Here is a 23,518-nt window from a genome sequence, read left to right as displayed (position 1 = left end):
GATCTCGGCTCACCGCTACTCTGCCTCCTGGGTTCAAGTGATTCTCCTGCCTCAGCTTCCTGAGCAGCTGGGATTACTACTACATGCATGCACCATCATGCCCAGTTAATTTTGTATTTTTAGTAGAGATGGGATTTCTCCATGTTGATCAGGCTGATCTTGAACTCCTGACCTCAGCTGATCTACCTGTCTCAGCCTCCCAAAGGACTCAGTATCTTAGTATCAAATGAAAATGGGCTTCTTCCTCCTTCTAGCCTGGAGTAATGTGATGTTATTGTTACCCCTTCTCTGGAGTATAATTTGGCTTAATTCTGGTGGTCTGTTGGGTAGCTTTGTCTCTCTCTCTCTCTCTCTCTCTCTCAACTTTTCTCCCCTCTCCCCATTTCTCTTTCTCTCTGGCCCTCTTTCTGGTTGTCCATCCTTCTCTCCCTCCTCCCTTTCTCCCCACCATTTCTCATTCCTCCAACTCAATTCTTTCTATCAGTGACTTGACATCTACCTAGTTACCCTAGAGACCTCAAAGCAATTATTCTTTCCTTAAACATTTCTTCAAGACCCAGTTGTTCCTAAGGCATGTTGACTTGAATCATGTCTGTCTTTGCCGTTGTTACCTTCTTAGTTCAAATATTCATCATTGTTTTCTGGGTTACCTTCATAGCCTCCTAGCTTGTGCCTGCCTCTTTTGTTTTTTTCCACTCCAATGATCCCTCCTATTCTCATGCCTCTCCTCCAGCCTTCTCCCATCTTAGTTACTGTGCTTATGTAAATTATGGATCATAGACTGGGAATAGGATAGCATTGTGAAGAATAGATTGAAGGAGGGAGACATTGAAGTCAGAGTTAGGACTAGTTCAGAAGTTAGATCGTACTTGGAAATGAGAGTCTTAATCCAGATTCCATCTCTCTAGGACAGAATAGACCATTTCTATCTACATGGAGTCTCCCTTACATAGTATCCATATTTCTCTTTTAACATCATTGTGCACGTATGTTTACACATTTAACACTTCTCATAAATTTTAAACTTCATATATATATATATATGTGTGTATATATATATATATATAAAAATATACATAATTGCACTTTAGGTTCTGGGGTACATTGCAGAACATGCAGCATTGTTGCATAGGTACATACATGACAGTATGGTTTGTTGCCTCCATCCCCCCCATCACCTATATCTGGCATTTCTCCCCATGTTACCCCTCCCACTGTCCCTCCTGTATTCCCCCTCAACAGACCCCAGTATGTCATGCTCCCCTCTCTGTGTCCATGTGTTCTCATTGTTCAAAGCCCACCTATGAGTGAGGGCATATGATGTTTGATTTTCTGTTCTTGTGTCAGTTTGCTGAGAATGATGGTTTCCAGATTCATCCATGTCCCTACAAAGGACACAAACTCATCATTGTTTATGGCTGAATACTATTCCATGGTGTGTATGTGCCACATTTTCCTTGTATAAACTATCATCTATGGGCATTTTGGTTGGTTCCAGGTCTTTCCTATTGTAAACAGTGCCACAATGAGCATACATGTGCACGTGTCTTTATAATAGAACGATAATCCTTTGGGTATATACCCAGTAATGGGATTGCTGCGTCAAATGGAATTTCTATTTCTAGGTCCTTGAGGAATTGCCATAATGTCTTCTACAATGGTTGAACTAATTTACACTCCCACTAACATTGTAAAAGTGCTCCTATTTCTCCACATCCTCTCCAGCATCTGTGGTCTCCAGATTTTTTAATGATCCTAACTGACGTGAGATGGTGTCTCAATGTGATTTTGATTTGCATTTCTCTAATGATCAGTGATGATGAGCATTTTTTCGTATGTTTGTTGGCCTGATATATGTCTTCTTTTGAAGTGTCTGTTCATGTCTTTCACCCACTTTTGAATGGGTTTGTTTGTTTTTTTTTCCTGTAACTCTGTTTCAGTTCTTTGTAGATTCTGGATATTAGCCTTTTGTCAGATGGGTAGATTGCAAAATTTTTTTCCCATTCTGTTGGTTACCGGTTCACTCTAATGATTCTTTTGTTGTACAGAAGCTCTGGAGTTTAATTAGATTCCATTTGTCTATCTTGGCTTTTGTTGCCAATGCTTTTGGTGTTTTAGTCATGAAGTCCTTTCCTATGCCTATGTCCTGAATGGTTTGCCTAGGTTTTCTTCTAGGGTTTTTATGGTGTTAGGTCTTATGTTTAAGTTTTTAATCCATCTGGAGTTAATTTTAGTGTAAGGTGTCAGGAAGGGGTCCAGCTTCTGCTTTCTGCATATGGCTAGCCAGTTTTCCCAACAGTATTTATTAAACAGGGAATCCTTTCCCCATTGCTTGTTTTTGTCTGGTTTGTCAAAGATCAGATGGTTGTAGATGTGTGGCCTTGCCTCCAAGGCCTCTGTTCTGTTCCATTGGTCTTTATCTCTGTTTTGGTACCAGTACCATGCTGTTTTGATTACTGTAGCCTTGTAGCATAGTTTGAAGTCAGGTAGCATGATGGCTGCAGCTTTATTCTTTTTGCTTTGAATTGTCTTAGCTATGCGGGCTCTCTTTTGGTTCCATATGAAGTTTAAGGTGGTTTTTTCCAGTTCTGTGAAGAGGGTCATTGGTAGCTTGATGGGGATAGCATTGAATCTATAAATTACTTGGGGCAGTATGGTCATTTTCACAATATTGATTCTTCCTAACCATGAGCATGGAATGTTTTTCCATCTGTTTGTGTCCTCTCTTATTTCCTTGAGCAGTGGTTTATAGTTCTCCCTGAAGAGGTCCTTTACATCCTTTGTTAGTTGTATTCCTAGGTATTTTATTCTCTTTGTAGCAATTGTGAATGGCAGTTCATTCTCGATTTGGTTCTCTTGAAGTCTATTATTGGTGTATAGGAATGCTTGTGATTTCTGCACATTGATTTTGTATCCTGAGACTTTGCTGAAGTTGCTTATCAGTTTCAGGAGAATTTTGGGCTGAGATGATGGGGCTTGTAAATATACAATCATGTCATCTGCAAATAGAGACAATTTGACCTCCTCCTTTCCTAATTGAATACCCTTTATTTCTTTTTTTTGCCTGATTGCTCTGGCTAGAACTTCCAATACTATATTGAATAGCAGTGGTGAGAGAGGGCATCCTTGTCTAGTGCCAGATTTCAAAGGGAATGCTTCAAGTTTTTGCCCATTCAGTATGATATTGGCTGTGGGTTTGTCATAAATAGCTTTTATTATTTTGAGATAGGTTCCATCAATACCTAGTTTATTGAGAGGTTTTAGCATAAATAGCTGTTGAATTTTGTTGAAGGCCTTTTCTGCATCTATTGAGATAATCATGTGGTTTTTGTCTCTGTTCTGTTTATGTGGTGAATTACATTTATAGACTTGCATATATTTAACCAGCCGTGCATCCCCAGGATGAAGTCTACTTGATTGTGATGGATAAGCTTTTTGATGTGCTGTTGTAATCGGTTTGCCATTGACGATTTTTACATCTATGTTCATCGTGGTTATTGGCCTGAAGTTTTCTTTTTCAGTTGAGTCTTTGCTAGGTTTTGGTGTCAGGATGATGTTGCTTTTATAAAATGATTTGGGAAGGATTCCTTCTTTTTAGATTTTTTTGGAATAGTTTCAGAAAGAGTCGTAGCAGCTCCTCTTTGTATGTCTGATAGAATTTGGCTGTGAACCCATCTGGACCTGGGCTTTTTTTGGGTGGTAGACTATTAATTGCTGCCTGAACTTCAGCCCTGGTTATTGGTCTATTCAAGGTTTTGACTTCTTCCTGGTTTAGTCTTTTAGTCTTGGGAGGATGCAAGTGTCAAGGAATTTATCAATTTCTTCCGGGTTTACTGGTTTATGTGCACAGAGTTGTTTGTAGTAATCTCTGATTGTAGTTTGTATTTCTGTGGAATCTGTGGTGATATCCCCTTTATTGTTTTTTATTGCATCTATTTGATTATTCTCTCTTTTCTTTTTTATTAATCTGGCTAGTGGTCTATTTTGTTGATCTTTTCAAAAAACCAGCTCCTGGATTTATGGATTTTTTGAAGAGGTTTTTCGTGTCTCTATCTCCTTCAGTTCTGCTCTGATCTTAGTTATTTCTTGTCTTCTGCTAGCTTTTGAGTTTTTTCAATCTTGCTCCTCTAGCTCTTTCAATTTTGATGATAGGGTGTCGATTTTAGATCTTTCCTTGCTTCTCATGTGGGCATTTATTGCTATAAATTTTCCTCTAGAGACTGCTTTAAATGTGTCCCAGAGATTCTGGTACATTGTGTCTTTGCTCTCATTGGTTTTGAAGAACATCTTTATTTCTGCCTTCATTTCATTGTTTATCCAGTCAACATTCAAGAGCCAGTTGTTCAGTTTCCATGAAGTTGTGCGGTTCTGAGTTAGTTTCTTAATCCTGAGTTCTAATTTGATTGCACTGTAGTTTGAGAGACTATTTGTTATGATTTCCATCCTTTGCATTTGCTGAGGAGTGATTTACTTCCAATTATATGGTCAATTTTAGAATAAGTGTGATGTGGTGCTGAGAAGAATGTATATTCTGTGGATTTGGGGTGGAGAGTTCTGTAGATGTCTATTAGGTTTGCTTGGTCCACATCTGAGTTCTAGTCCTGGATATCCATGTTAATTTTCTGTCTTGTTGACTTTAAATTGTAAACTTCTTAAGGTCAGAGACCATTAACATCTTAACATTCAATAAACTCTCCATGGTTGTTTGTTGGGTAAATAAATAAAATATGGTCTTAAATAGAACCAGTGTCAAAAAGAATATAGTGGAGAAAATGAATATAAAAAAGATTAGATATGGAATTGGATGGACTTAGTAAAACATTAATTCTGGGATAATGAAGAGAGAAGGATCTGATACATCTACACAAATTTGAGCTTGGGTGACCATTAATAGAAAAAAGGAAGTTGGGAGGAGGAACTGATGAGTTTGCTTTTAAGCAGGTTGATTTTAAGGTTCTGTAGAGAATTTTAATTTTTCATTGATGAATTGTTCTAGTGGACAATTCAGGTTTCAAACCTGAAGCTGTAGAGGGAGTTTTGGTCCAGAAGTAAATATGTATTACTGAGTGAAATTACCAAGAAACAGCAGTGAAAACAGGAAAGAGGGCCTTCATCAGATGCTTGGGGAAAGCCTCTTTTAAGAAATTTGGAAAAGGAGCTGATGACAGAAAATGAGTCTGAAAATGAGAGGCAGAAATGAGTCATCAAATAGTTACTTGGAAAGTGTACAGTCAGGAAACCCAGGAAAAGAGGATGTTGAGGAAGGAGTGATAGAAATGCCAGCTATTGCTCATATATTGCATACTATGAGAATGGAGACCTGTTTAAATTTAAGTATTAGAACACCAGTAATATTATTTTAGAATTATTTGCTCATGGGTTAAATATGTTTTATCTTAGGAAGCAACTAAGTTAAGAAACGGTATTTAGAATGCCCCAGAGGTTGTAAAAATTCCCTCCTATGTCATAAGTGGTTGAATAAAATTCCTTTATTGCTTTTTCTTGGAACTGTACCCTCTAGCCAAACAGTGAAGTTTAATCTGTGATAGAAACAAAGAAATAAAAGCTAAGTGTCTCAATTTATCCTGTTGTCACTTTCAGCTTTCTCTGCCCATTATTAGATACCAAGATAAGCAATAGATTTAGGTTTATTTGATAAAATTCAAGTGGATGCCTTGACTCTCTTTGACCTAGATCTAGGGACACTCTAGTCAGATTGTCAATTTTTTTTTCTTTTTTCTTTTTTACACATTCATGGCTTGAATAAGAGTAAGAGAACCCTGGATAGATACTAACAATCTTTCAGATATAATGGGCTGTGCTGTTAGTATTTTCTTCAAGGCAGCCCTCGATTAGGTCAGAGGAGGAGGATGCCATTATTCACTTCGCAGAAAAAGAAAAACAAAACAAATAAACAAAAATAAAGAAAGCATGTGGCACAGTTCTTGGCATTTAGGATCTATCCTTCACTGCTAGTCTTAGATGAAAAACTGGATGCCTCAATAGAGCTGGCCAGACAGCATTTCCACAGTCTTCAACAGGTCAGCAAGCTGTATCAGCTTTATCGCTGATGTTTTTTTCTAGGCAGTTCTTCTCCTTTTTCATCATTACCACTGCTGCTGTAGACCTGGGAACTACCTCCTCTTACTTGGATATTTTGTTAATACTTTATACACAGTTGCCATGTAGTTCTCAGAAAACTTTTTTTTTTTTTTCTGCTGCTCAAATACCTGCTCTAGATCCTTGGTCCTCAGATTTGTACTTAAGACTATGATTTGGTATGAGCCAGTTTTATCAGTTTAATCATCTATTTTTTATCTTCTTCGTGCATTTCTCCCCTAAAACACACATATCATTCCCAAGCCAATAATCATTCCTTTCAAAGTATTTTATACTTTTGGTCTTATATATGTCTTGTTGTGGCGGATTTACAAGTTGATTTTCTGTATGTGTGTGTGTGTGTGTGTGTGCGTGTGTGTGTGTATGTGTGTGTGTTCTCTTGCTTTGTTTTAGTTCATTTCCTATATAGCCACCAGATTAATCTTTTATATAATACCAACCTAACCTCATCACTCTTCTGAACCAGAACGATTCCCTAGTGCCTTCAGGATCAAGTTAAAACTTTTATATCAGCTGGGTGCCGGAGGTCTTCTGGGGCACTATTCAGCCTCACCTCCACTGTCACTCCCACTGTACTCATGTAATTCAGCCATATTGGTTACTCTTGAGACTACGCATATGCCAGGATTCCTCACCCTGGTTTCTCGCCATTCATGCTGTTTCTCTTGCCTTCCTCTTTCACCTGGCTAATGCCACTGATTTTCAGGTCTCACCTTTGTATTCCATCCTTCTTTGAAAGGCATTTTTTCTGATTGCCTCTTCCCCCTACCCACAGCTTGAATTCAGAGCTCATCCCTGATTTCATGGTAATTTGGAAATATCTTTTTAGAAACCTCTATCATGCAGATTACTCATTTTGGTTTTCTGACTGTCTCCTCTTCTAAAAGAAGGCTTACTTGCAGTATTTTTTTATCTTTGTATTTCCACAGAGCATGACACTGAATAAATATATGAATGTGTGAAAAACTGAATAAATGTGTATATGTCTGTTTCTTTTAATAGAGTAAGTTATTTTAGGGAAGGGCCAGTGACTCTTTTTTCCTTTTATGCTCCACATTTCTTGGCATCGTTCTTTGTGTATAGTAGTTGCTCAATAAATAGTGAATGAATAATGATATACATATCTATCTTCCCCAGATCATTCTAAGTTCTTCAACAAAAAGTTTATGTCATAAGAATTAGATAGTCTTTAGCACAATGAATTACAAATACTTCATACTCTGTTTGATTCGCGTGTTTAATTTTTGCTTTGAGCTGAACTCAAGTTACGGTGCCTTATGAGTGTCAGGCAGCTTCTCTGTACTACATAAGTATGTACTTGATGAAGCTTGGGGTCAAAAATCTGGAAGCTAAGTTTAGCTGGAAATTTAAATGTCAGATACTGGATGCATCCTAGGAATGGATTCCTAGTATTGATAGTCCTAGAGAATTTTCTATTCTTAGTTGTTTCTTTCTCCATAAACCTGAGCAGTCCATGTATAGCAAGCCTCAAAGGATGCAAGCCTTGTCCTGGGGTTTTTTACTGCAAGTCAAAGTCTAGCAGGAGCTGAAGCATGAGCAGCAGAGGGAGGGTGTATTAATTTCCTGTGGTTGCTATAACAAATTACTATAAATTTGGTAGCTTAAAAACAGTAATTGTTTTCTCATAATTCTGGAGGTCATGCGTCAGTTTCACTGGGCTAAAATCAAGGTGTTAGCAGGGCTGTACATCCTCTGAAGGGTCAAGGAGAGAATCTGTTGCTTGACTCTTTCCATCTCTGGTAGCTGCCCATGTTCCTTGGCTTCTGGGCCTTAATCTCTGCCTCCATATTCACATCATCTTCTCTCTGTCTGTATGTGTGATCCTTTGCCTTTATCTTGTAAGGATTCAAATGCTTGCATTTAGGGCCCGCCTGGAGAATACAGGGTAGTCTCATCTCAAGACCCCTCATTTAATCACATCTGCAAAGACCCTTTTCCAAATAAGATAACATTGACAGTTCTTCTGATTAGGATATGATATGTTTGGGGGAACATTATTCAGCCTACTACAGAGATACCTTTCTTTTTTTGTAACCTCAAAGTGCTTGTTCTAAGAACATCGTTTGCTCACAGACCTACCTCAGGAGTAAATGACTTTCAAGTGATGGTCCGTTGAAAAAAGCTTAGGGCTGCTCTCAGGAAGGGTCTAATTTAGGTCAGCCTAATGCCACTGAACAGATGTATATGGCAACATTCCCAGCTCCCATTATGAAAATAAACCATAAATTAATACTTACTGAGGCACTGGTAAGCAACTGGGAGAGCTGGTCTGAGTTCTGGGCAAGGAATTAGTGACAGTTTCCATCATCTGGCTGTGGTGGGTAGATTGTGGTCCAGTTCTATAGGATAAGGTGTGCACAGCTGGCTTGGCACTTGCTCTTCTGTGTCCAGCAGTAGCTCTTGCCATCTGTCTCATCAGGAGAACCAAAATGGATCTAGGTTGTCACTGGGAGATTACTGAGTATCAGTGGACACTATGAGCTCCAGTGGGGCACCCCATAGAAGGTTATAGCAGGGACTTCGCCCATGTTTGAATTAGAGAAATTCAGTACTTGAAATTGGGATGCAGATAGTTCTTGACTCCTTCATACCTTTTCCACCTCTCTCATATACTCTAAGGAAGATATGGACTTTGGAGGAGTCTTCCTCAAGGCTTTGGCAGGTGCTCCTAAACATGCTTCATTCATGCCTACTTGACTATAATCTGCTATCTTGAGCCACAGGCAGGAGAGATCAATTTTTCTAGTGACTTCTTTTATAATCCAGCTAGCTGAAGAAGTGTGATCAAAGAAGGGATCTTAAAGAATCTTAATTTCTCTTCCATTGTAGAGAGGCAGGGTAGTAATAGTTGTTGAGCCTATAGGCCCTGAAGCCAGACTTATCTCTATTTCCATGCTGGTTCCACTACCAATAGTCGTATGAGCTTAGGTAGATACTAAAATCTCAGATTCCCAGTTTTCTCAATGAGGAAACCAAAATGAGGATAATAGTCACCACCATATACAAGGGGACCAGGAGATATTCTAAGCATGTTATATATATTTAATCTTCTTATTCTCACAATAGCCCTATGAGGAAAGTGTACTATTGTTATCCCACTTCAAAGATGAGGAAACTGAGGTATAGAGAGATTACGTAACCTGTCTAGATTACACAGCAACAAGTTGCAGAACAAGAATTTCAACTTAGAGTACATGCTTCAACTCAGAATATATTTCAACTCAGTATGTTTGCTGTTAACTATATTTTATGCCGCTTCTCATGCCTCAGGCTGTGAGGATCAAATAGGGTGGCCATCTATCCCAGGTCACCTGTTCTGGGTAACATCTCCTGTCCAGGTGAATTATGCATAGTGCCCCCTTCTTTTATTCTCAAGGCACTGTCATATCTTGGTTTGAATATATTGCACATTTGTATTAATAGTTTTTACATGCGAAACACTAAGAACAATGACGGACCCATAGGAAGTTTTCTGAACATTAGATATGGCTATTTCTATTATGACTGCCATTGCCACCACCATCAGCATCACCCACATTCATCCCAAGTCTGGGACCCTTAGGGTTAGGAGGTTAACCCAAGTTCTGCAAATGCATATCTTGGAGCCACTGTTCCCAGTTCCCACAACCATAGCAGGCATTGCTCACTGATCATAGCACAACAGTCTTTCCCACTTAGTGTCATAGACAACCATTCGTGACGGATCACACTTGACATGTGAAATCAAAATTATTTATCACGCCGAGTTTTATTTAATACAAGAACCCAGTGTATGGAGAATCTGAATTTAGTCTGAGCTTGCGGTTTTATATGAAAACTTATTTGATTCCTGGAAGTGATAATGAATTTTGGACTTCTTTAGATACCCTATGTCCCTTTTCGCCAATCTTCCTCTCTACCCATTTCTCTATTGTTTCTACCTCTTGTTTATATAAATATAAAAGAAGTTTAATTCATAATAGCTTTCTGTTCTCTGCCTATAGTTTTATATCTTATAATAAAAGACTATTGAAATACTACTGAAGTGGACACAATATAAATAAGGCAAAGGAGTGAGTCATCATAGGAATTACAGTTGGCACCTAAGATCAAAGGCTTAGAAAAGCTATCTTTAAATGTGATTTGTGTCACTGGCAGTGAAATTCCTTTCCGGTTGATTTTGCATGGCATAAGGGACATCTAGTGGTTATCTTGGTCTCTGCAGACTTACTAAAGGTAATGCAAACTCATAGGTATAAGTATTGGGCTTATATATCATCACCTTGAAAGGGTGTCCCAAGAAAGGAGGGGGCCTTTTGTTGCATGACTATTTTTAAGCTAAAAAAGTGTAAAGAAACCTTTTTTTGGAAAAAACATAATTTGAGTCCTAGCATTTCTATCTATAATATTGTCAGTTTCAACCCAACTCTCACATGCTGCCTCCGCACCAGGCTGGAAATCATTCTGTTATCAGCTACCTGCCAGCCTGGCATATTCTTCTTATTACTTTCCCCACCTCTTTTGCTGATTGTAGAGGGGCTCTTTGGACCACTTTGAAAAGCCATCTGATTAAAGCCTTCATTAGGCTAGCAGCAGAATTGCTTCACAGGCCAGGCAAGAAATAGTTTGTAATTGCTCCTGATGGGCAGATCTCCTTTGGAGGTTGCTCAGCCATCAGGAAGCCATACAGCACTGGTCCACGTGTATTTTGTATAAATTAGTGGGCTCGACATCATAAGCGGCTGCCCCTATGTGCACTTATCTTCTCAGCCCCAGAGTTTTCTGGAACTTACCCATTGGCCTGCACCTCTTGATAGAACCTGTCTTACACGTGGTCCTGAAATAACTGCTTCTGTCGCCTGGACAGCTTACAATACTTGCTTGCCTCATGTGCTACTATTATTTCCAACCAGCTATGCTAGACTTCTTAAAGGCTCTGTTTCACTGAATCTTTTTCCAGTATTTTCTCTGACTCTTTTGTCTTTGAGCCTCTCATATGAGCTCTTTCTACAAAAGGTATTTGGTATGCCTATTGTCATCTGTTTTCTTTCAGAGTAGCTGCTAACAGCCGGAAGCTGCTAGTTAGGGCCAAAGGCTTCCTTGTTGGAGATTCTCTCTTGCTCTTCGACGCTAGGTACAGAGGATGAAGTCTCTGAGGTACTGCCTCAAAACATCCATGTGTTCTCTATGACAAGTCAAAGCTACATTGTCATATTAGAGGTGTCCAGTAGCCCCTTAGCATGCCTCAGAGTGGGAGGTAGTGATGGCACTGAACTTTGCCAGCCAGTCTCTTAGAGGATCTTACTGGAGTTTGTGATTGAGCTTCTGCTTCTCCTGTTTGTATTCTGCTGAGACACATACACTAATGGTAGCTGCCACTCTGGGGTGCAGAACTTTCCATATAGATTGCCTTAAAAATATAAGCACATTTTTCTAAGCATGCACACTGGGGAAAACTCTACTAAATATTCAGTGGTTCCATCAAATGTCTTTATTTGTAATACTTTAGCTGTCTACCTTTCCATTTCATTACTTATTTTCAGGCAGAATAGATATAGAGGCTTCTTTCTGCATTATAGTCTTCACTGACTTAAAGGCATCAAGAAGTAGCCCTTGTGATTTTCCTTGTTATTCTTCTTCCCATTTTTCTACCACCTCCCTTAAGCGTGTACTTTGTGTCAGGCATTGAGAGATACGGTGAGAAAAGGCATAGGTTCCTCCCCTCGAGAGACTCCTGGTCTACCGGGGGTAACAGACAATTCCAGCACAATGTGATCAATTCAATGACAGCAGCTAGAACATGAAACCATGGGGGCTGAGAGGAAGAACTCAGTTGTGGGTGGGAGTGGAGTGAGTAGCAACATTGGAGAAGGCTTCTCACAAGAGGTGATGCCTAAACTGTGCCTCAAGTGGCGAATAGTAATTATCCAGGTAGAGAATCAGGTAAGGCTGATCCCTAGGGTGATAAATTGGAGGACCTGCCGAATTTTTGTCAAGACTGGTAACAATGAAGAGAGGACTAGATCAGGAAGAGGTTTTTATATAATGCTTCAAAGTTTGCATTTAATTCCAAAGAATCATTGAACAATTTTAAGCAGAGAATGACATGTTATTCCCAGACATATTAACAGTGAGATAATTAGAGTCTTTTCTAGTCCTTGGAATAAAAATAACAGTAGTTTCCTAGTGGTTCAGCAAAGTATGTTTTAAATTTTGTCATCTTTTTAATCAAGCTGCTTAAGGCTTCCTATCTACTCTAATAGTTACCTTTTTACCCTAATTGCATAAGGTATATATTTTTAGAGCTTTTCATAATCACATACCACCTGTTCACCTGATCTTAGTTCCTCTGCTTTGTGACATGTAACTTTCACTCTAGTGGGGTTGGTGCCCTCATCAAATATTCTAAGACAGAAGGAAATGTAGGCGTTCTCTGGGTAGGTCTGTTTAGTGCCTAAGAAAATTCAGGAAATGAGTGTGTCTATTTATTGAGCTTCTACTATGTGCCACACACTTTGCTAAATGCTGGGAATGAATGCATCAGTTACCACATCAGAAACACATAACCCATGTGTTTATGAAGCTTAGTCTAGAGGATCATAACAGTGCCATCGCTGGCCACCAGAAGGCACAGAACTATGATTTTGATCAAGTTTATGCTCATAGGTCCTTTACATAGGTACATTAATTGACATGACAAATATATCTCACTCCAACTTTGATATGAAAAAATATTCCCCCCTTAAGTATACTTCAACTTTCTCTATGTATGTTGGTGGCAGTGATTATGTCTCATGGTCTATCCTCCAGGGTCTAGAACTAAAGATACAGTGGTTACTTAGTACATTTACATGGGTTTTTATTTCTAATATTTGAGTATAGCTAATTAATTAATATTAACTTGGCTTTTGCATTAGAGGATAAGAAATGTGGAGAATAGGTTCATCTCATGTTCTGGTTCTCAGTGACCTGTAGTTAACTTCCTGGAGCACTACCTTGAGAGGGTTCCGCGGCTTCATTTGGGTTAAGTGGGAGTAGAACAGAAATACATCGATTGATGATGAATGGCATCTGCTGGTAAAGGAGGGTAGGGGCACATGTTTGCCAACATGGCTCTAAGAAATGGGAGAGTGGCTATCCAGTTGTGCCTGAAAAGATTAACTGGCAACTGGAAACTGTTAAAACCACCCATTGACTAGTTCTATCTTGGAGGACCATGGCCCCTACTTGCCAGTTCATGTCATATGTCTCTGCCTGGGTCTGTCTATGCCAAGTTCTTATTTATTAACTTAGTAGAAATGTACTAGACTCTGTGAAGATGATAAAGCCTGAAACAGCAAGACTGTGATAGACTGTGATAGACTGAGCCTTTATAGTATCCTGAATGCTCCAGAAACTTGATTGACTGGAAACTTTTTCTTTTTCTTTTTTCTTTTTTTTTTTTTGAGAGCGTCTCACTCTGTTGCCCAGGCTGGAGTGCAGTGGTGCGATCTCGGCTCACTGCAACCTCTACCACCTGGGTTCAAGTGATTCTCCTGCCTCAGCCTCCCGAGTAGCTGGGATTCCAGGCGCCCGTCCCCCCGCCTGGTAATTTTTGTATTTTTAGTATAGATGGGGTTTCACCATCTTGGCCAGGCTAGTCTTGAACTCCTGACCTCGTGATCCACCCACCTCAGCCTCCTAAAGTGTTGGGATTACAGGAGTGAGCCACCACACCTGGCCTGGCAACTTTTTCTAGGAAATACACAAATACATTGCAACCTGTTTCTGATCAGCCTTCAAGTGGAATAAAAGTCCTAAGAAAGTTCTCCTTCTTGAGAAGCATAAAATGGAGACCTCCACTCTGAACAGGCATGGAACACTCCATAAGGCAAGGGGTTGGAAATCTTGCTTAACTTCTTACTGTTCCCATCTGAAACTGGGCATAAACCTTTATGATCATTTTCGTTTCACAAACAATCCATCAGGAAAATACTCGTGAAAGCCTATGCTTAACTCAAGCACCAGTGGTAATGACTTGCATTATCAGCGGGGTTCTTGGGCTGGCTCTCATGGCTCTGTGATTCATGAAGGCAGGATAACTGACTGGCTTACAGCTGTCTGTCTTTTTCTGGCTGGCCTGCATGCATGCCTAGAAGACTGAATAATTTTTTCAGAATGAGGTATGGACTAAGGATTTTGCTACTTCAACATCAGTTTCCCTGGATCTTTTTTGCTACTCTCACTTGCCATATGTCCCTTTTATCTTTTCCTGGCCACTTTCTCACAAATACGGCCATAGATCAGAGATGGTGGCCCCATCTGGTGAAATCTAGCTTTCAGATATGCTTCATTTGACCCATAGAGTGTTAGCTCACACAGAATTTAAAAAATTTAATTGTCAACATTGCACTATTAGTTTCAACTTTATCTGGAGGCTTTTTGACCTTTATTTTGAGCTCTAGAACTCGGACATTTTCTAGCTCCTGCCTTGCAAGTCTGACCTCAGTTTCAGTTTCCTATTTCTGGTGCCGAGGTTTTTTTTCATTGTTGGCAGATCCTGAACACTGTTAACAAAACATAAAGCATGAAAATGGTGACATCCATGAGATGCAGCAGTTGGGAACTGAGCTCCAGGTTGGATGTCAGCTGTATCTCAGCAGGCGGAGTTAGTTTGCTGACCTCTGTTAGCAAGACCAGAGATGCAGATGTGGCTCTGGTCATGCCAGATATTAGGTTCTTCTGACTTTGGAACCTAAGAGGACCATCTGCTGCCACATTTGTGCTTGGACTTCACTGTTGGAGTTTGATCAGTGGCATCCTGTGATAAAAAATGATGTTAATGATTATGAATCTCAATCTGGGCAAGTATTTGGAGTGTGTGCATCTCATAAATGTTACATTAGGCAATGAAGTCTATAAAATTTATAAATAAGTATATTTATAAATAAATACATGAAGTTCATAAATATTACTTATAAATAAATATATAAAGATATGATTTTATAGTTTGTTAAATCCAGAGTTTTTCTTTTGTTGTACCCCCACCTCTTAGGCTTGACCATCAGTTTAGAAGTTATCCTCAGAGAGAATCTTTTTTTTATTTGAAATGGAGTCTCACTCTGTTGCCCAGGCTAGAGTGCAGTGGCGCGATCTCAGCTCACTGCAATCTCTGCTTCCGGAGTTCAAGTGATTCTCCCACCACGGCCTCCCGAGCAGCTGGGATTACAGGCACACCACACCACACCTGCTAATTTTTGTATTTTTAGTAGAGATGGGGTTTCACCATGTTGGCCAGGCTGGCCTTGAACTCCTGGCCTCAAGTGATCCACCTGCCTCGGCCTCCCGAAGTGCTGGGATTATAGGCACGAGCCCCCGTGCCCAGCCTGAATCTTTCTTTCTTAATGACCCCATGCTATACTGTCTGTTGATTTATTCTGGCTTTTCTCAGAAAATAACAAAATTAACAGTGATCACCACCACATATTAAGTGCTTATCAAGGGTCAGAAACCGTAAAGTATTTTTATATGCAGCACCAGCATCTTCTTTATTTCTTACAATCCTGTGAACTGAGATAGTGTCTACATTCCACAGTAGAAGAACATAGGCTGAGACAAGTTAAGTATCTTACCCAACGTTACACAGTTGGTAAGGTGCCCAAACCCTGGTTAGGGGGCTCCAAAGGTCATGACCTTAACCACTGCACTATACTGCTACTTCAGTCTAACGTCTAATTTACTAAAGATAAACACATGTGTTAAACACCTATATAGTTAGGAGCAATTTCAGATTTTAAAAGGTGTCATTCATATTTTTTGCTCCTAAGGTGTTTGAAATCTATTGAAAAGACAAGATGTGTGCTGTACCAAGATAACAAAGTTGAGAGCTGTAAGTGTCAGGGGAGTGGAGCAGACAGTTTAGAGGGGGAGAAATCACAGCAGGCCCGAGTCATCGGTTGCCTGAGCGGGAGACGGGAAGTGGGCAGAGACGGTGAGATCTGTGATTCTGTGGAGACCCCAGAAGCAAGATTCTTTCACAACACTTCTTAATCATTGTTTTACCCTGAGTAGGAATGTTACACAATAGTAAAATTAGCCTGAAAGTTTTATCTAGAAGCTGTATCATCCTGGAAGCTAAAGAGATAAAGCTCATTTCATTATTATCTATTGTCAAAGGATTCAATTTGGGAGGGGGATAAGTATATCTTTAGTTTTGCTTGTTGTGAGTAAACTACTTTGCACATAGGTATACAGTTGAGAAGCTTTATTAAGATTTGTAGTCAACTCTGCTCTGCTCATGGTACCCCAATACTGGCTTCTCCACCATTCCATTTTGTCCAACTTCAGAAAACGTCCCCAGCGTCCTTACTTTCAAACATTCTCCAGTGATGTGAAGTGGATTATTGGTGCTGAGGCATCAAATCACAAACCTGTGAATGACATGGTCTTATCCGCTGACCTGGTGGTTTTTTTTTTTTTTTTTTTTTTTTTTAATCAAAGTTGTCCTCTCTGCAGATAGTTCAAAACCAAGGGAAAAGAAAGACCAGGTGGTAAACCTCCTATTCCTTGGCAGGAGAAATAGTGTCAAGAAGCCACCTGGGCACTCCCGGGCACGTGCCCATATCTTCTCATTCTTTCTAGTTCCCTTGCTGGAATGCGTAGGGATGGGGCATTTATAACAGAACATGCGGAAACACGGTCTCAGAAAGTTGAGAACAGAGTGGACTGGGATAAGATGGCAGAGGGAGAGAAGAAAATACTTCTCTGAGTGGGGACTATCTCCAATTCTTAGATTTATTCTTATGCACCTGCCTTCTAACTCAAACACCTTGGAAGAGTTTGATGTAATAAGTGCATCATGTAGGGTTAGGATAGTCTCTCTTTTTCTAACCAAGACAAGGGGGTTGGGCAATAGGGCAGACCGCTTCCTCATTGGTAGATAATATAAGGACTCTGATTTACCAGAGTGTGGGATCAGCAAGTACCAGAGTAGCGGAGAACTTCTGGAGTGAATTTGAAAATTCCGGTGAAGGGGCATCATTTAGAGAGGATGGAGAGAAGAGAAAGGTGCTGCAGCCTAGGAAACTCAGTGAACAAAAGTGCAGAAGCAACAGCGCCTAGGTTCAGTCAGAAGCCTTTGAGGTGACCCCTAAGTGGGGAGGTATAGACATCCATTAGAAATGGATTGCACAAGGGGTGAAGGGCTTTGCACGTCAACATGGACTTGGGTATGGTTTTTGTGCATGGCGAAGGGGTTTCTGCTTTGTATGTAGGCATAGGCTACAGAAGCGCCTAGAAATTGCCCTCTCTGGAGCATATCCTTACCCCAGTGCAGGTTATGCATTTAATGGACTGGTTATGCATTTAATCGCCTACATGATCTTGGGCAGGTAAGTATCCCTGCTGACCCCCATGTCTGTAAAATGGGGTAACTGCTACCTATTTAATGCGCTTCCTGTGGATGATGTAAAATAGTGTTTGCAAAGTACCCAGTACACGTAGACTCTCAGTTTTTATTGTATTGTTCCTGCCCTCAGCTTGCCTTACTCCTGGTATTGCTCCTGTGTGTCTCTGTATTAAAGATTGTGGAGGAATACAGGTATATTTTTTTTCTTAGAGACTTTGTCTTAATTCTGAGATTCTGTCCTCAGCTGTTTTACTGTCTGGTCTCCTAAGCATGAGTTACGTGTCCAAACAGCAGTCTTTACAAGCCCATGGGTGGGATAGCAAGACCAGCTTGTCACTCTTTGCAACTCTGTTTCTATACCTCCCAGTCTGTGTGACATCTTTCCCCACGGGGAGCCGTTTCTACTTTGTCCTTAATTGCTCCTCGCCGAGGCGACTTGTCAGCCAAGGCTGCTTTCTGTCACTTGATGCCACATCTCTTCCTAGTTCAGCCAGCCATTTGGGGACATTCATTTAGTTGACAGTCTGCTTTTACAGAGAACATTATACTAGATACTAATTTGCCTCGTAAGGGGATCCAGCAGGGTTTCCTGCCTCCGTGCTGACCCAGGGTGCCAGTACACTTCTGCGTGCCTGTGGCTGTGGTTCTGCACAGAGCAGGTGGGGAAGGTAAAGATATTAACAATAGAGGGTCCCAGTTCAGCATCACTGGTCTACAAGTCCCTTGTCTACTGCCCTTTTCCTCTTGGTAGAAAAACCTTCACAGAATCTCAGTTCAGGACCCTGTCCATTTCCAACAGAACCCCCACACCATGGGAGACGAAGATATACTTTTATTTCTTCCTAGGTTTGTATGTCAGAATTGTCTGTGTCCTACTATGTCTGTGCCCTACCATTTGATCTCGACAACAGCCCTGTGGGGTGGGAAAGACGGACCGTTTATAGAACAGATATTGAGGCTCTTACCTTTGGAATAAATAAAATGGGACTCAGAAAGGTTATTCAGCTGTCAGTGAGAGTGGTGTTGGCTTTTTATTCACGACAGTGAAAACTCCATATAAATAGACAGGTAATTTCACGGCAGTGGAGTAGATAGAGCACTCACCTTCAAAGGGCCTTTGAGAGAAGTCTGGTTATCTCTGTCTGGCCAGTTTATGGCCCTTGATTCTCTTACCTATCTCTTCAGAAATCTTCATTCTGGCTATTCACCTTCTTTCCCAGTCTCAGTTAGGTATCCTTCTCACAGAAGAGTTTCTCTTCACTGCTCTTGTATCCTGTTAAAGGCTTTTTTTTTTTTTCTTTTTATTCTGTCTCCAGCCTCCTGTAGGAATGCCTGATCTCTCTCTATTTATTGTTCCATGGTGCCAAGCCTCCTTCTGTCCCTTGGGGATAACCTACTGTTATATATTAATAATTAACCTTTAAAGGAACACTAGTGATAGGCATTTAACCCAAATGCAGAAAAAGCCAAAGTTTGTTTATGTCAAAGAGATCTCACATGCTGAGTTATAATAGTGAGGGTTAGAAAGAAGCTGACAGTCATTAAACTTTTATTATTTTTTTCTGGTTTACTCACTTGAGTGACTGGCTGAGGATCCTGCACTATTTCCCTTTGCACATGGTCAGCCCAGTTTTGCTAAAATGAAAAAATCAGCTTTTGAATTGTGAAGTTGAGCATGCGTGACTTTCCATGTAATGTTAAAGATAAACCTCACAGGTGCTGCTAGGGGCCTACTTCTGAGCATGTGGGCCCTGGGGCCCAAATGCTTAGGTTCGAGTCCTGCTCTATCACTTATCAGCTGTGCGCCTGTCGCTGGTTCCCTAACTACTCTCTGCATTCTGTTTCTGCATCTGTAAAATAAGGGAAGGATTACAGGTATCTCAAATGGGTGTGGTCTGGATCTAATGGGATGGAGAGGTGTTAAATCCTTAGCATAGTGCCTGGTAGTAGGTGCTTAATAAATGTTAGTATCATTATTTTCAATGTTACTGACTATGGTTAGGTCCATGGTCAAGGTTACATGATAGATGAGTCATTTTCAATGCTTTGCCATAGTTATATGTCACTCTTGTAATGTCCATTAGAATGCAAACAGCTCTGCCTGATTCTCTCCTGGTGATGGGAGAGAGATGGGAACCAGTTCTACACTCGGATGTGAGGGGGATTATGTGATATGTGCTGGAATGAGCCATCCAATTAACTTTCTGTCACAGAGATGGACAGATGAGACTTATTTTAGAATTAAGTATTGTTGTTTTGGAGATGATAATACAACGTTTTCAGGGCTGTGGAAAGAACAAAATGAGATTAACAGTAACCCTCTGAATAGCTGTGATTTTTGTGCCCTTATGATGTTCCATTTCTCACATGTTTTAAATCATTTTATTATTACAAAATAGTTTATTCCTATATTCCCAATTTCAGGAGGCGAAACAGACCCAGAAAAGTTACTTTGCCAAAGTCACAGAGCTTGTAAGTAGTAGATGTGGACTTCAAACCTAAATCTAGGTCCTGACCTAGAATTTGAATAAGGTAATACGAAGAAAATAGCAAAGTAGTTGGTATGCTCAATACTCAGATCCTTGTCAATTTCCCTTCCATTGTTTTCTCTTTATTAATTTTTTATGGATGTGACATTGCTCAGAGATCAGAGCACTGAGAACCATCCCAGGGAACTATATCAAATTTCAGTTTGAATAAGAGTAAAAATTTTTTGAAATTCTAATTTCGGAGAGAAAGATTATTTTCTGCTTTTATATGGATTATAGCTGGTTTAGAAGGTCATAACTGATTTTTTCCATAGGTTATTGGGGTACAGGTAGAGTTTGGTTATATGAGTAAGTTCTTCAGTGGTTATTTGTGAGATTTTGATGCACCCAACACCCGAGCAGTATATTCTGCACCCTTTTTGTTGTCTTTTATCCCTCGCCCTCCTCCCACCCATCCCCCCAAGTCTCCAAAGCCCATTGTATCATTCTTATGCCTTTGTGTCTTTATAGCTTAGCTCCCACGTATCAGTGAGAACATATGATGTTTGGTTTTCTATTCCTGAGTTAACTCACTTAGAATAATAGTCTCCAGTCTCATCCAGGTCACTGCGAATGTCATTAATTCATTCTGTTTTATGGCTGAGTCGTATTCCATTGTGTATATATATATATATATATACACACACACCACAGTTTCTTTATCCACTTGTTCATTGACGGGCTTTTGGGTTGGTTCCACGATTGTGAATTGTGCTGCTATAAACATGTGTGTGCAAGTATCTTTTTCATATGACTTACTTTCCTCTGGGTAGATACCCAGTAGTGGGATTGCTGGATCAAATGATAGTTCTAATTTTAGTTCTTTAAGGAATCTCCACACTGTTTTCTATAGCAGCTGTTAGAAAGTCATAACATTTTTTTGACTGGCATCCTCCCCTTCTCCACCTACCTACCCATTCTGCAGAACAATGACCATGGATTTGTAGAAGTGTACACTAACCTTCAGTAGGGCACAGAGACAGAAAGCCCTGCTGGACCCCCTGACGAGGTGAATTAGTATCTGATTCAGTAGTCTCTGTAAAATCAGGCTCACAACTAAATAAATAACCCTGACCGAACTAGGGCTTCAGGGTGTCTCATTCTACCACTAAACAGAAGGCACATGCAATGTGCAGAAAACAAAAACACAACTGGACCTCTGTCTCCATCAGCTTTTAACACTTAATCTTTGTTTAAAGTAATACATCCACGTGGTTGAAAAAAAAAGTCCAACACTACCAGAGGGCGCAGAGAAAAGTAAGTCACCCTCCCCGTCTAGAATACTAATCCCGCAAGTATACTCCCCAATGACAATTTTATAATTCCAAAGAGACTTGTTGCTTACAGGAGCATATATATATAATGTCCCCACACCTCCACACTTTTACACAATGATAGCATAATGCACCCTCTATCCTGTTCCTTGACAACTTCACTTAACAATGTGACTTGGAGAGCTTCCACATTAAAACCAAAAGCAATACCTTGTTTTCAAGGGCTGCCTAATATTCCATTATAAAGCTGTGCCATCTGCTATTGATGGTCATTTAGGTTGTTTCTGGTCTTTTACTAACTAAGGTTGTTTCAGTAAATCACTTTGTGTGAAGTATATGATTCCAAGCAACTCAATCTCTCTTGATTTTTATTTGCAAGCTTATGTTGTATAACTTTCTGACAACACAAGGAATTGGCCAGGAGACAAATAAATTCCATGGAAATATAGAGGCTTTTTTTTAGAGCTTGTGTGCACATCAGATGTTTCCACAGATACTTTCTGTTTCCTGTGTCTCATTGTTTCTCATGTTGTTTTGGACTATGTCCTCAAGGCTCTTCTTGGGTCATTTTTCCAGGTGCCCGGTGAGTGATGGATGGATACTGTTTGCAAGATTGATTCATATGGCATTTTTGTTTGGCTTTTGACAGGTTGTTTATAAGAATAATGACATCCGTCTGGAGCTGTCTCGCCTGGCACGGATTGGGGACACCAAGATGAAAATCTATGGTGAAGTTGTGTTCAAGTGTGAGAATGTGGCCACACTGGACCCCATCAACTTCGAGACCCCAGAGGCTTACATCAGCTTGCCCAAGTGGAACACTAAACGTATGGGCTCCATCTCCTTTGACTTCCGCACCACTGAGCCCAATGGCCTGATCCTCTTCACTCATGGAAAGCCCCAAGAGAGGAAGGATGCTCGGAGCCAAAAGAACACAAAAGTAGACTTCTTTGCTGTGGAACTCCTTGATGGCAACCTGTACTTGCTGCTTGACATGGGCTCCGGCACCATCAAAGTGAAAGCCACTCAGAAGAAAGCCAATGATGGGGAATGGTACCATGTGGACATTCAGCGAGATGGCAGATCAGGTAGGAAGAGGCAGGATGTATGACTGGGACTCAGGAAAGCTGTACTCCCCAGTTTGTTTGTTGCCTTTATTTTCTAAAAACTTTTGCCCTTGCCTGCTTTTTGATGCTTTGGCTATTCTCTTTAATGGCTGTTGTAAAATTATGTTTCTGAAAAGATACCTGCCTCATATGGCTTGTATCCTCCACTCTTCTCTCCTGTCACTCACCACACAATTGTCAGTGATCGCTCTACGGTGCTGGAGCTAAGGATAGTTTCACAAGTAGCATTTCTACTGCTACCAAAGCGACTGTCATGTCACTGGTGTGATCCACCCCATCCCTCATTCTTTGCTTCTTCTTTTCCTCATCACCAAGGAAACCAATTGTGACATCACAGATGCTGCTTTATGTGATTATTCTGTGGGATAAACTTCACTGTGCAAGAGTTTATGCAACAATACACCCTTCAATAATTGGCAAGGGTCATGTTGCACGGAGAAATTATGACAAGAAAGGAAAAGGCAAATTGATTTTTCCTGAAGACATATTCAATTTAAAGCCTTCCTTTGGTATAAAAGCCTGTATTTCATTCTTGGTTCAGACCTCACTGACTCTCCCTTCCTCTTCATAACCTTTTACATTTAAATGGCTTTGTTTCTGCAGCTGCAGATCAAACAAGCTAGCCCCAGGCAGTACATAGCCACTCTGGAACAGTAACAAAGTGGGGGTGGGGCTGGGGCACAAATAGGGGTTTTTGAATGCCTGGACAGTCTGCCTCGCTTTCTGTGGACGATGTGTCAGTGAAGGTCACATTCTGTGCTATCAGAAAAGGCATTTTCCCAAGAGCAGTAATTAGAGTATTAGCGTTTTAGACTTATTTCCTGATTCTCCATTTAGGTAGGATATACTCAAGGAGGGTCTTGGCTTCATGTGCCATATTATAGAGATTCACTCTCCTGATGAACATTAAAAACTCTTTATTTGGATATTTTCTTTCTAGGTTCTTTTGGCCAGTAAGAGAGCAATAAGTTCCCCCAAAAGGCTGAAGCTGGGAATGACTGTGCTTTGGTGGGATGACTTTCCTGCGTAATTCCAAATCTAGACTGATGGCAGAGACAGCAACATTGCCCTTAGGAAGAGCTG

At 40.4% G+C, this 23,518-nt stretch overlaps 1 protein-coding gene across 16 annotated transcripts in view; it reads left to right on the top strand.

Moving 5' to 3' along the window:
- LOC108304386 (neurexin-3) overlaps positions 1-23,518 on the top strand; it is an 827,297-nt gene that overhangs the window by 527,953 nt on the left and 275,826 nt on the right. For all 16 annotated transcript variants that reach the window (XM_037738482.1, XM_037738485.1, XM_037738483.1 and 13 more), the window contains one exon: positions 21,958-22,396. In XM_037738482.1, coding sequence (XP_037594410.1) covers positions 21,958-22,396 — 439 coding nt within the window. The remainder of the gene's footprint in view (positions 1-21,957; positions 22,397-23,518) is intronic.

Source organism: Cebus imitator, unplaced genomic scaffold (assembly GCF_001604975.1).
Source record: "Cebus imitator isolate Cc_AM_T3 unplaced genomic scaffold, Cebus_imitator-1.0 Scaffold54, whole genome shotgun sequence".
NCBI classification, from domain to species: domain Eukaryota; kingdom Metazoa; phylum Chordata; class Mammalia; order Primates; family Cebidae; genus Cebus; species Cebus imitator.
Note: the sequence above shows the minus strand (reverse complement) of the source record. Positions and strands in the feature narration are given on the sequence as shown.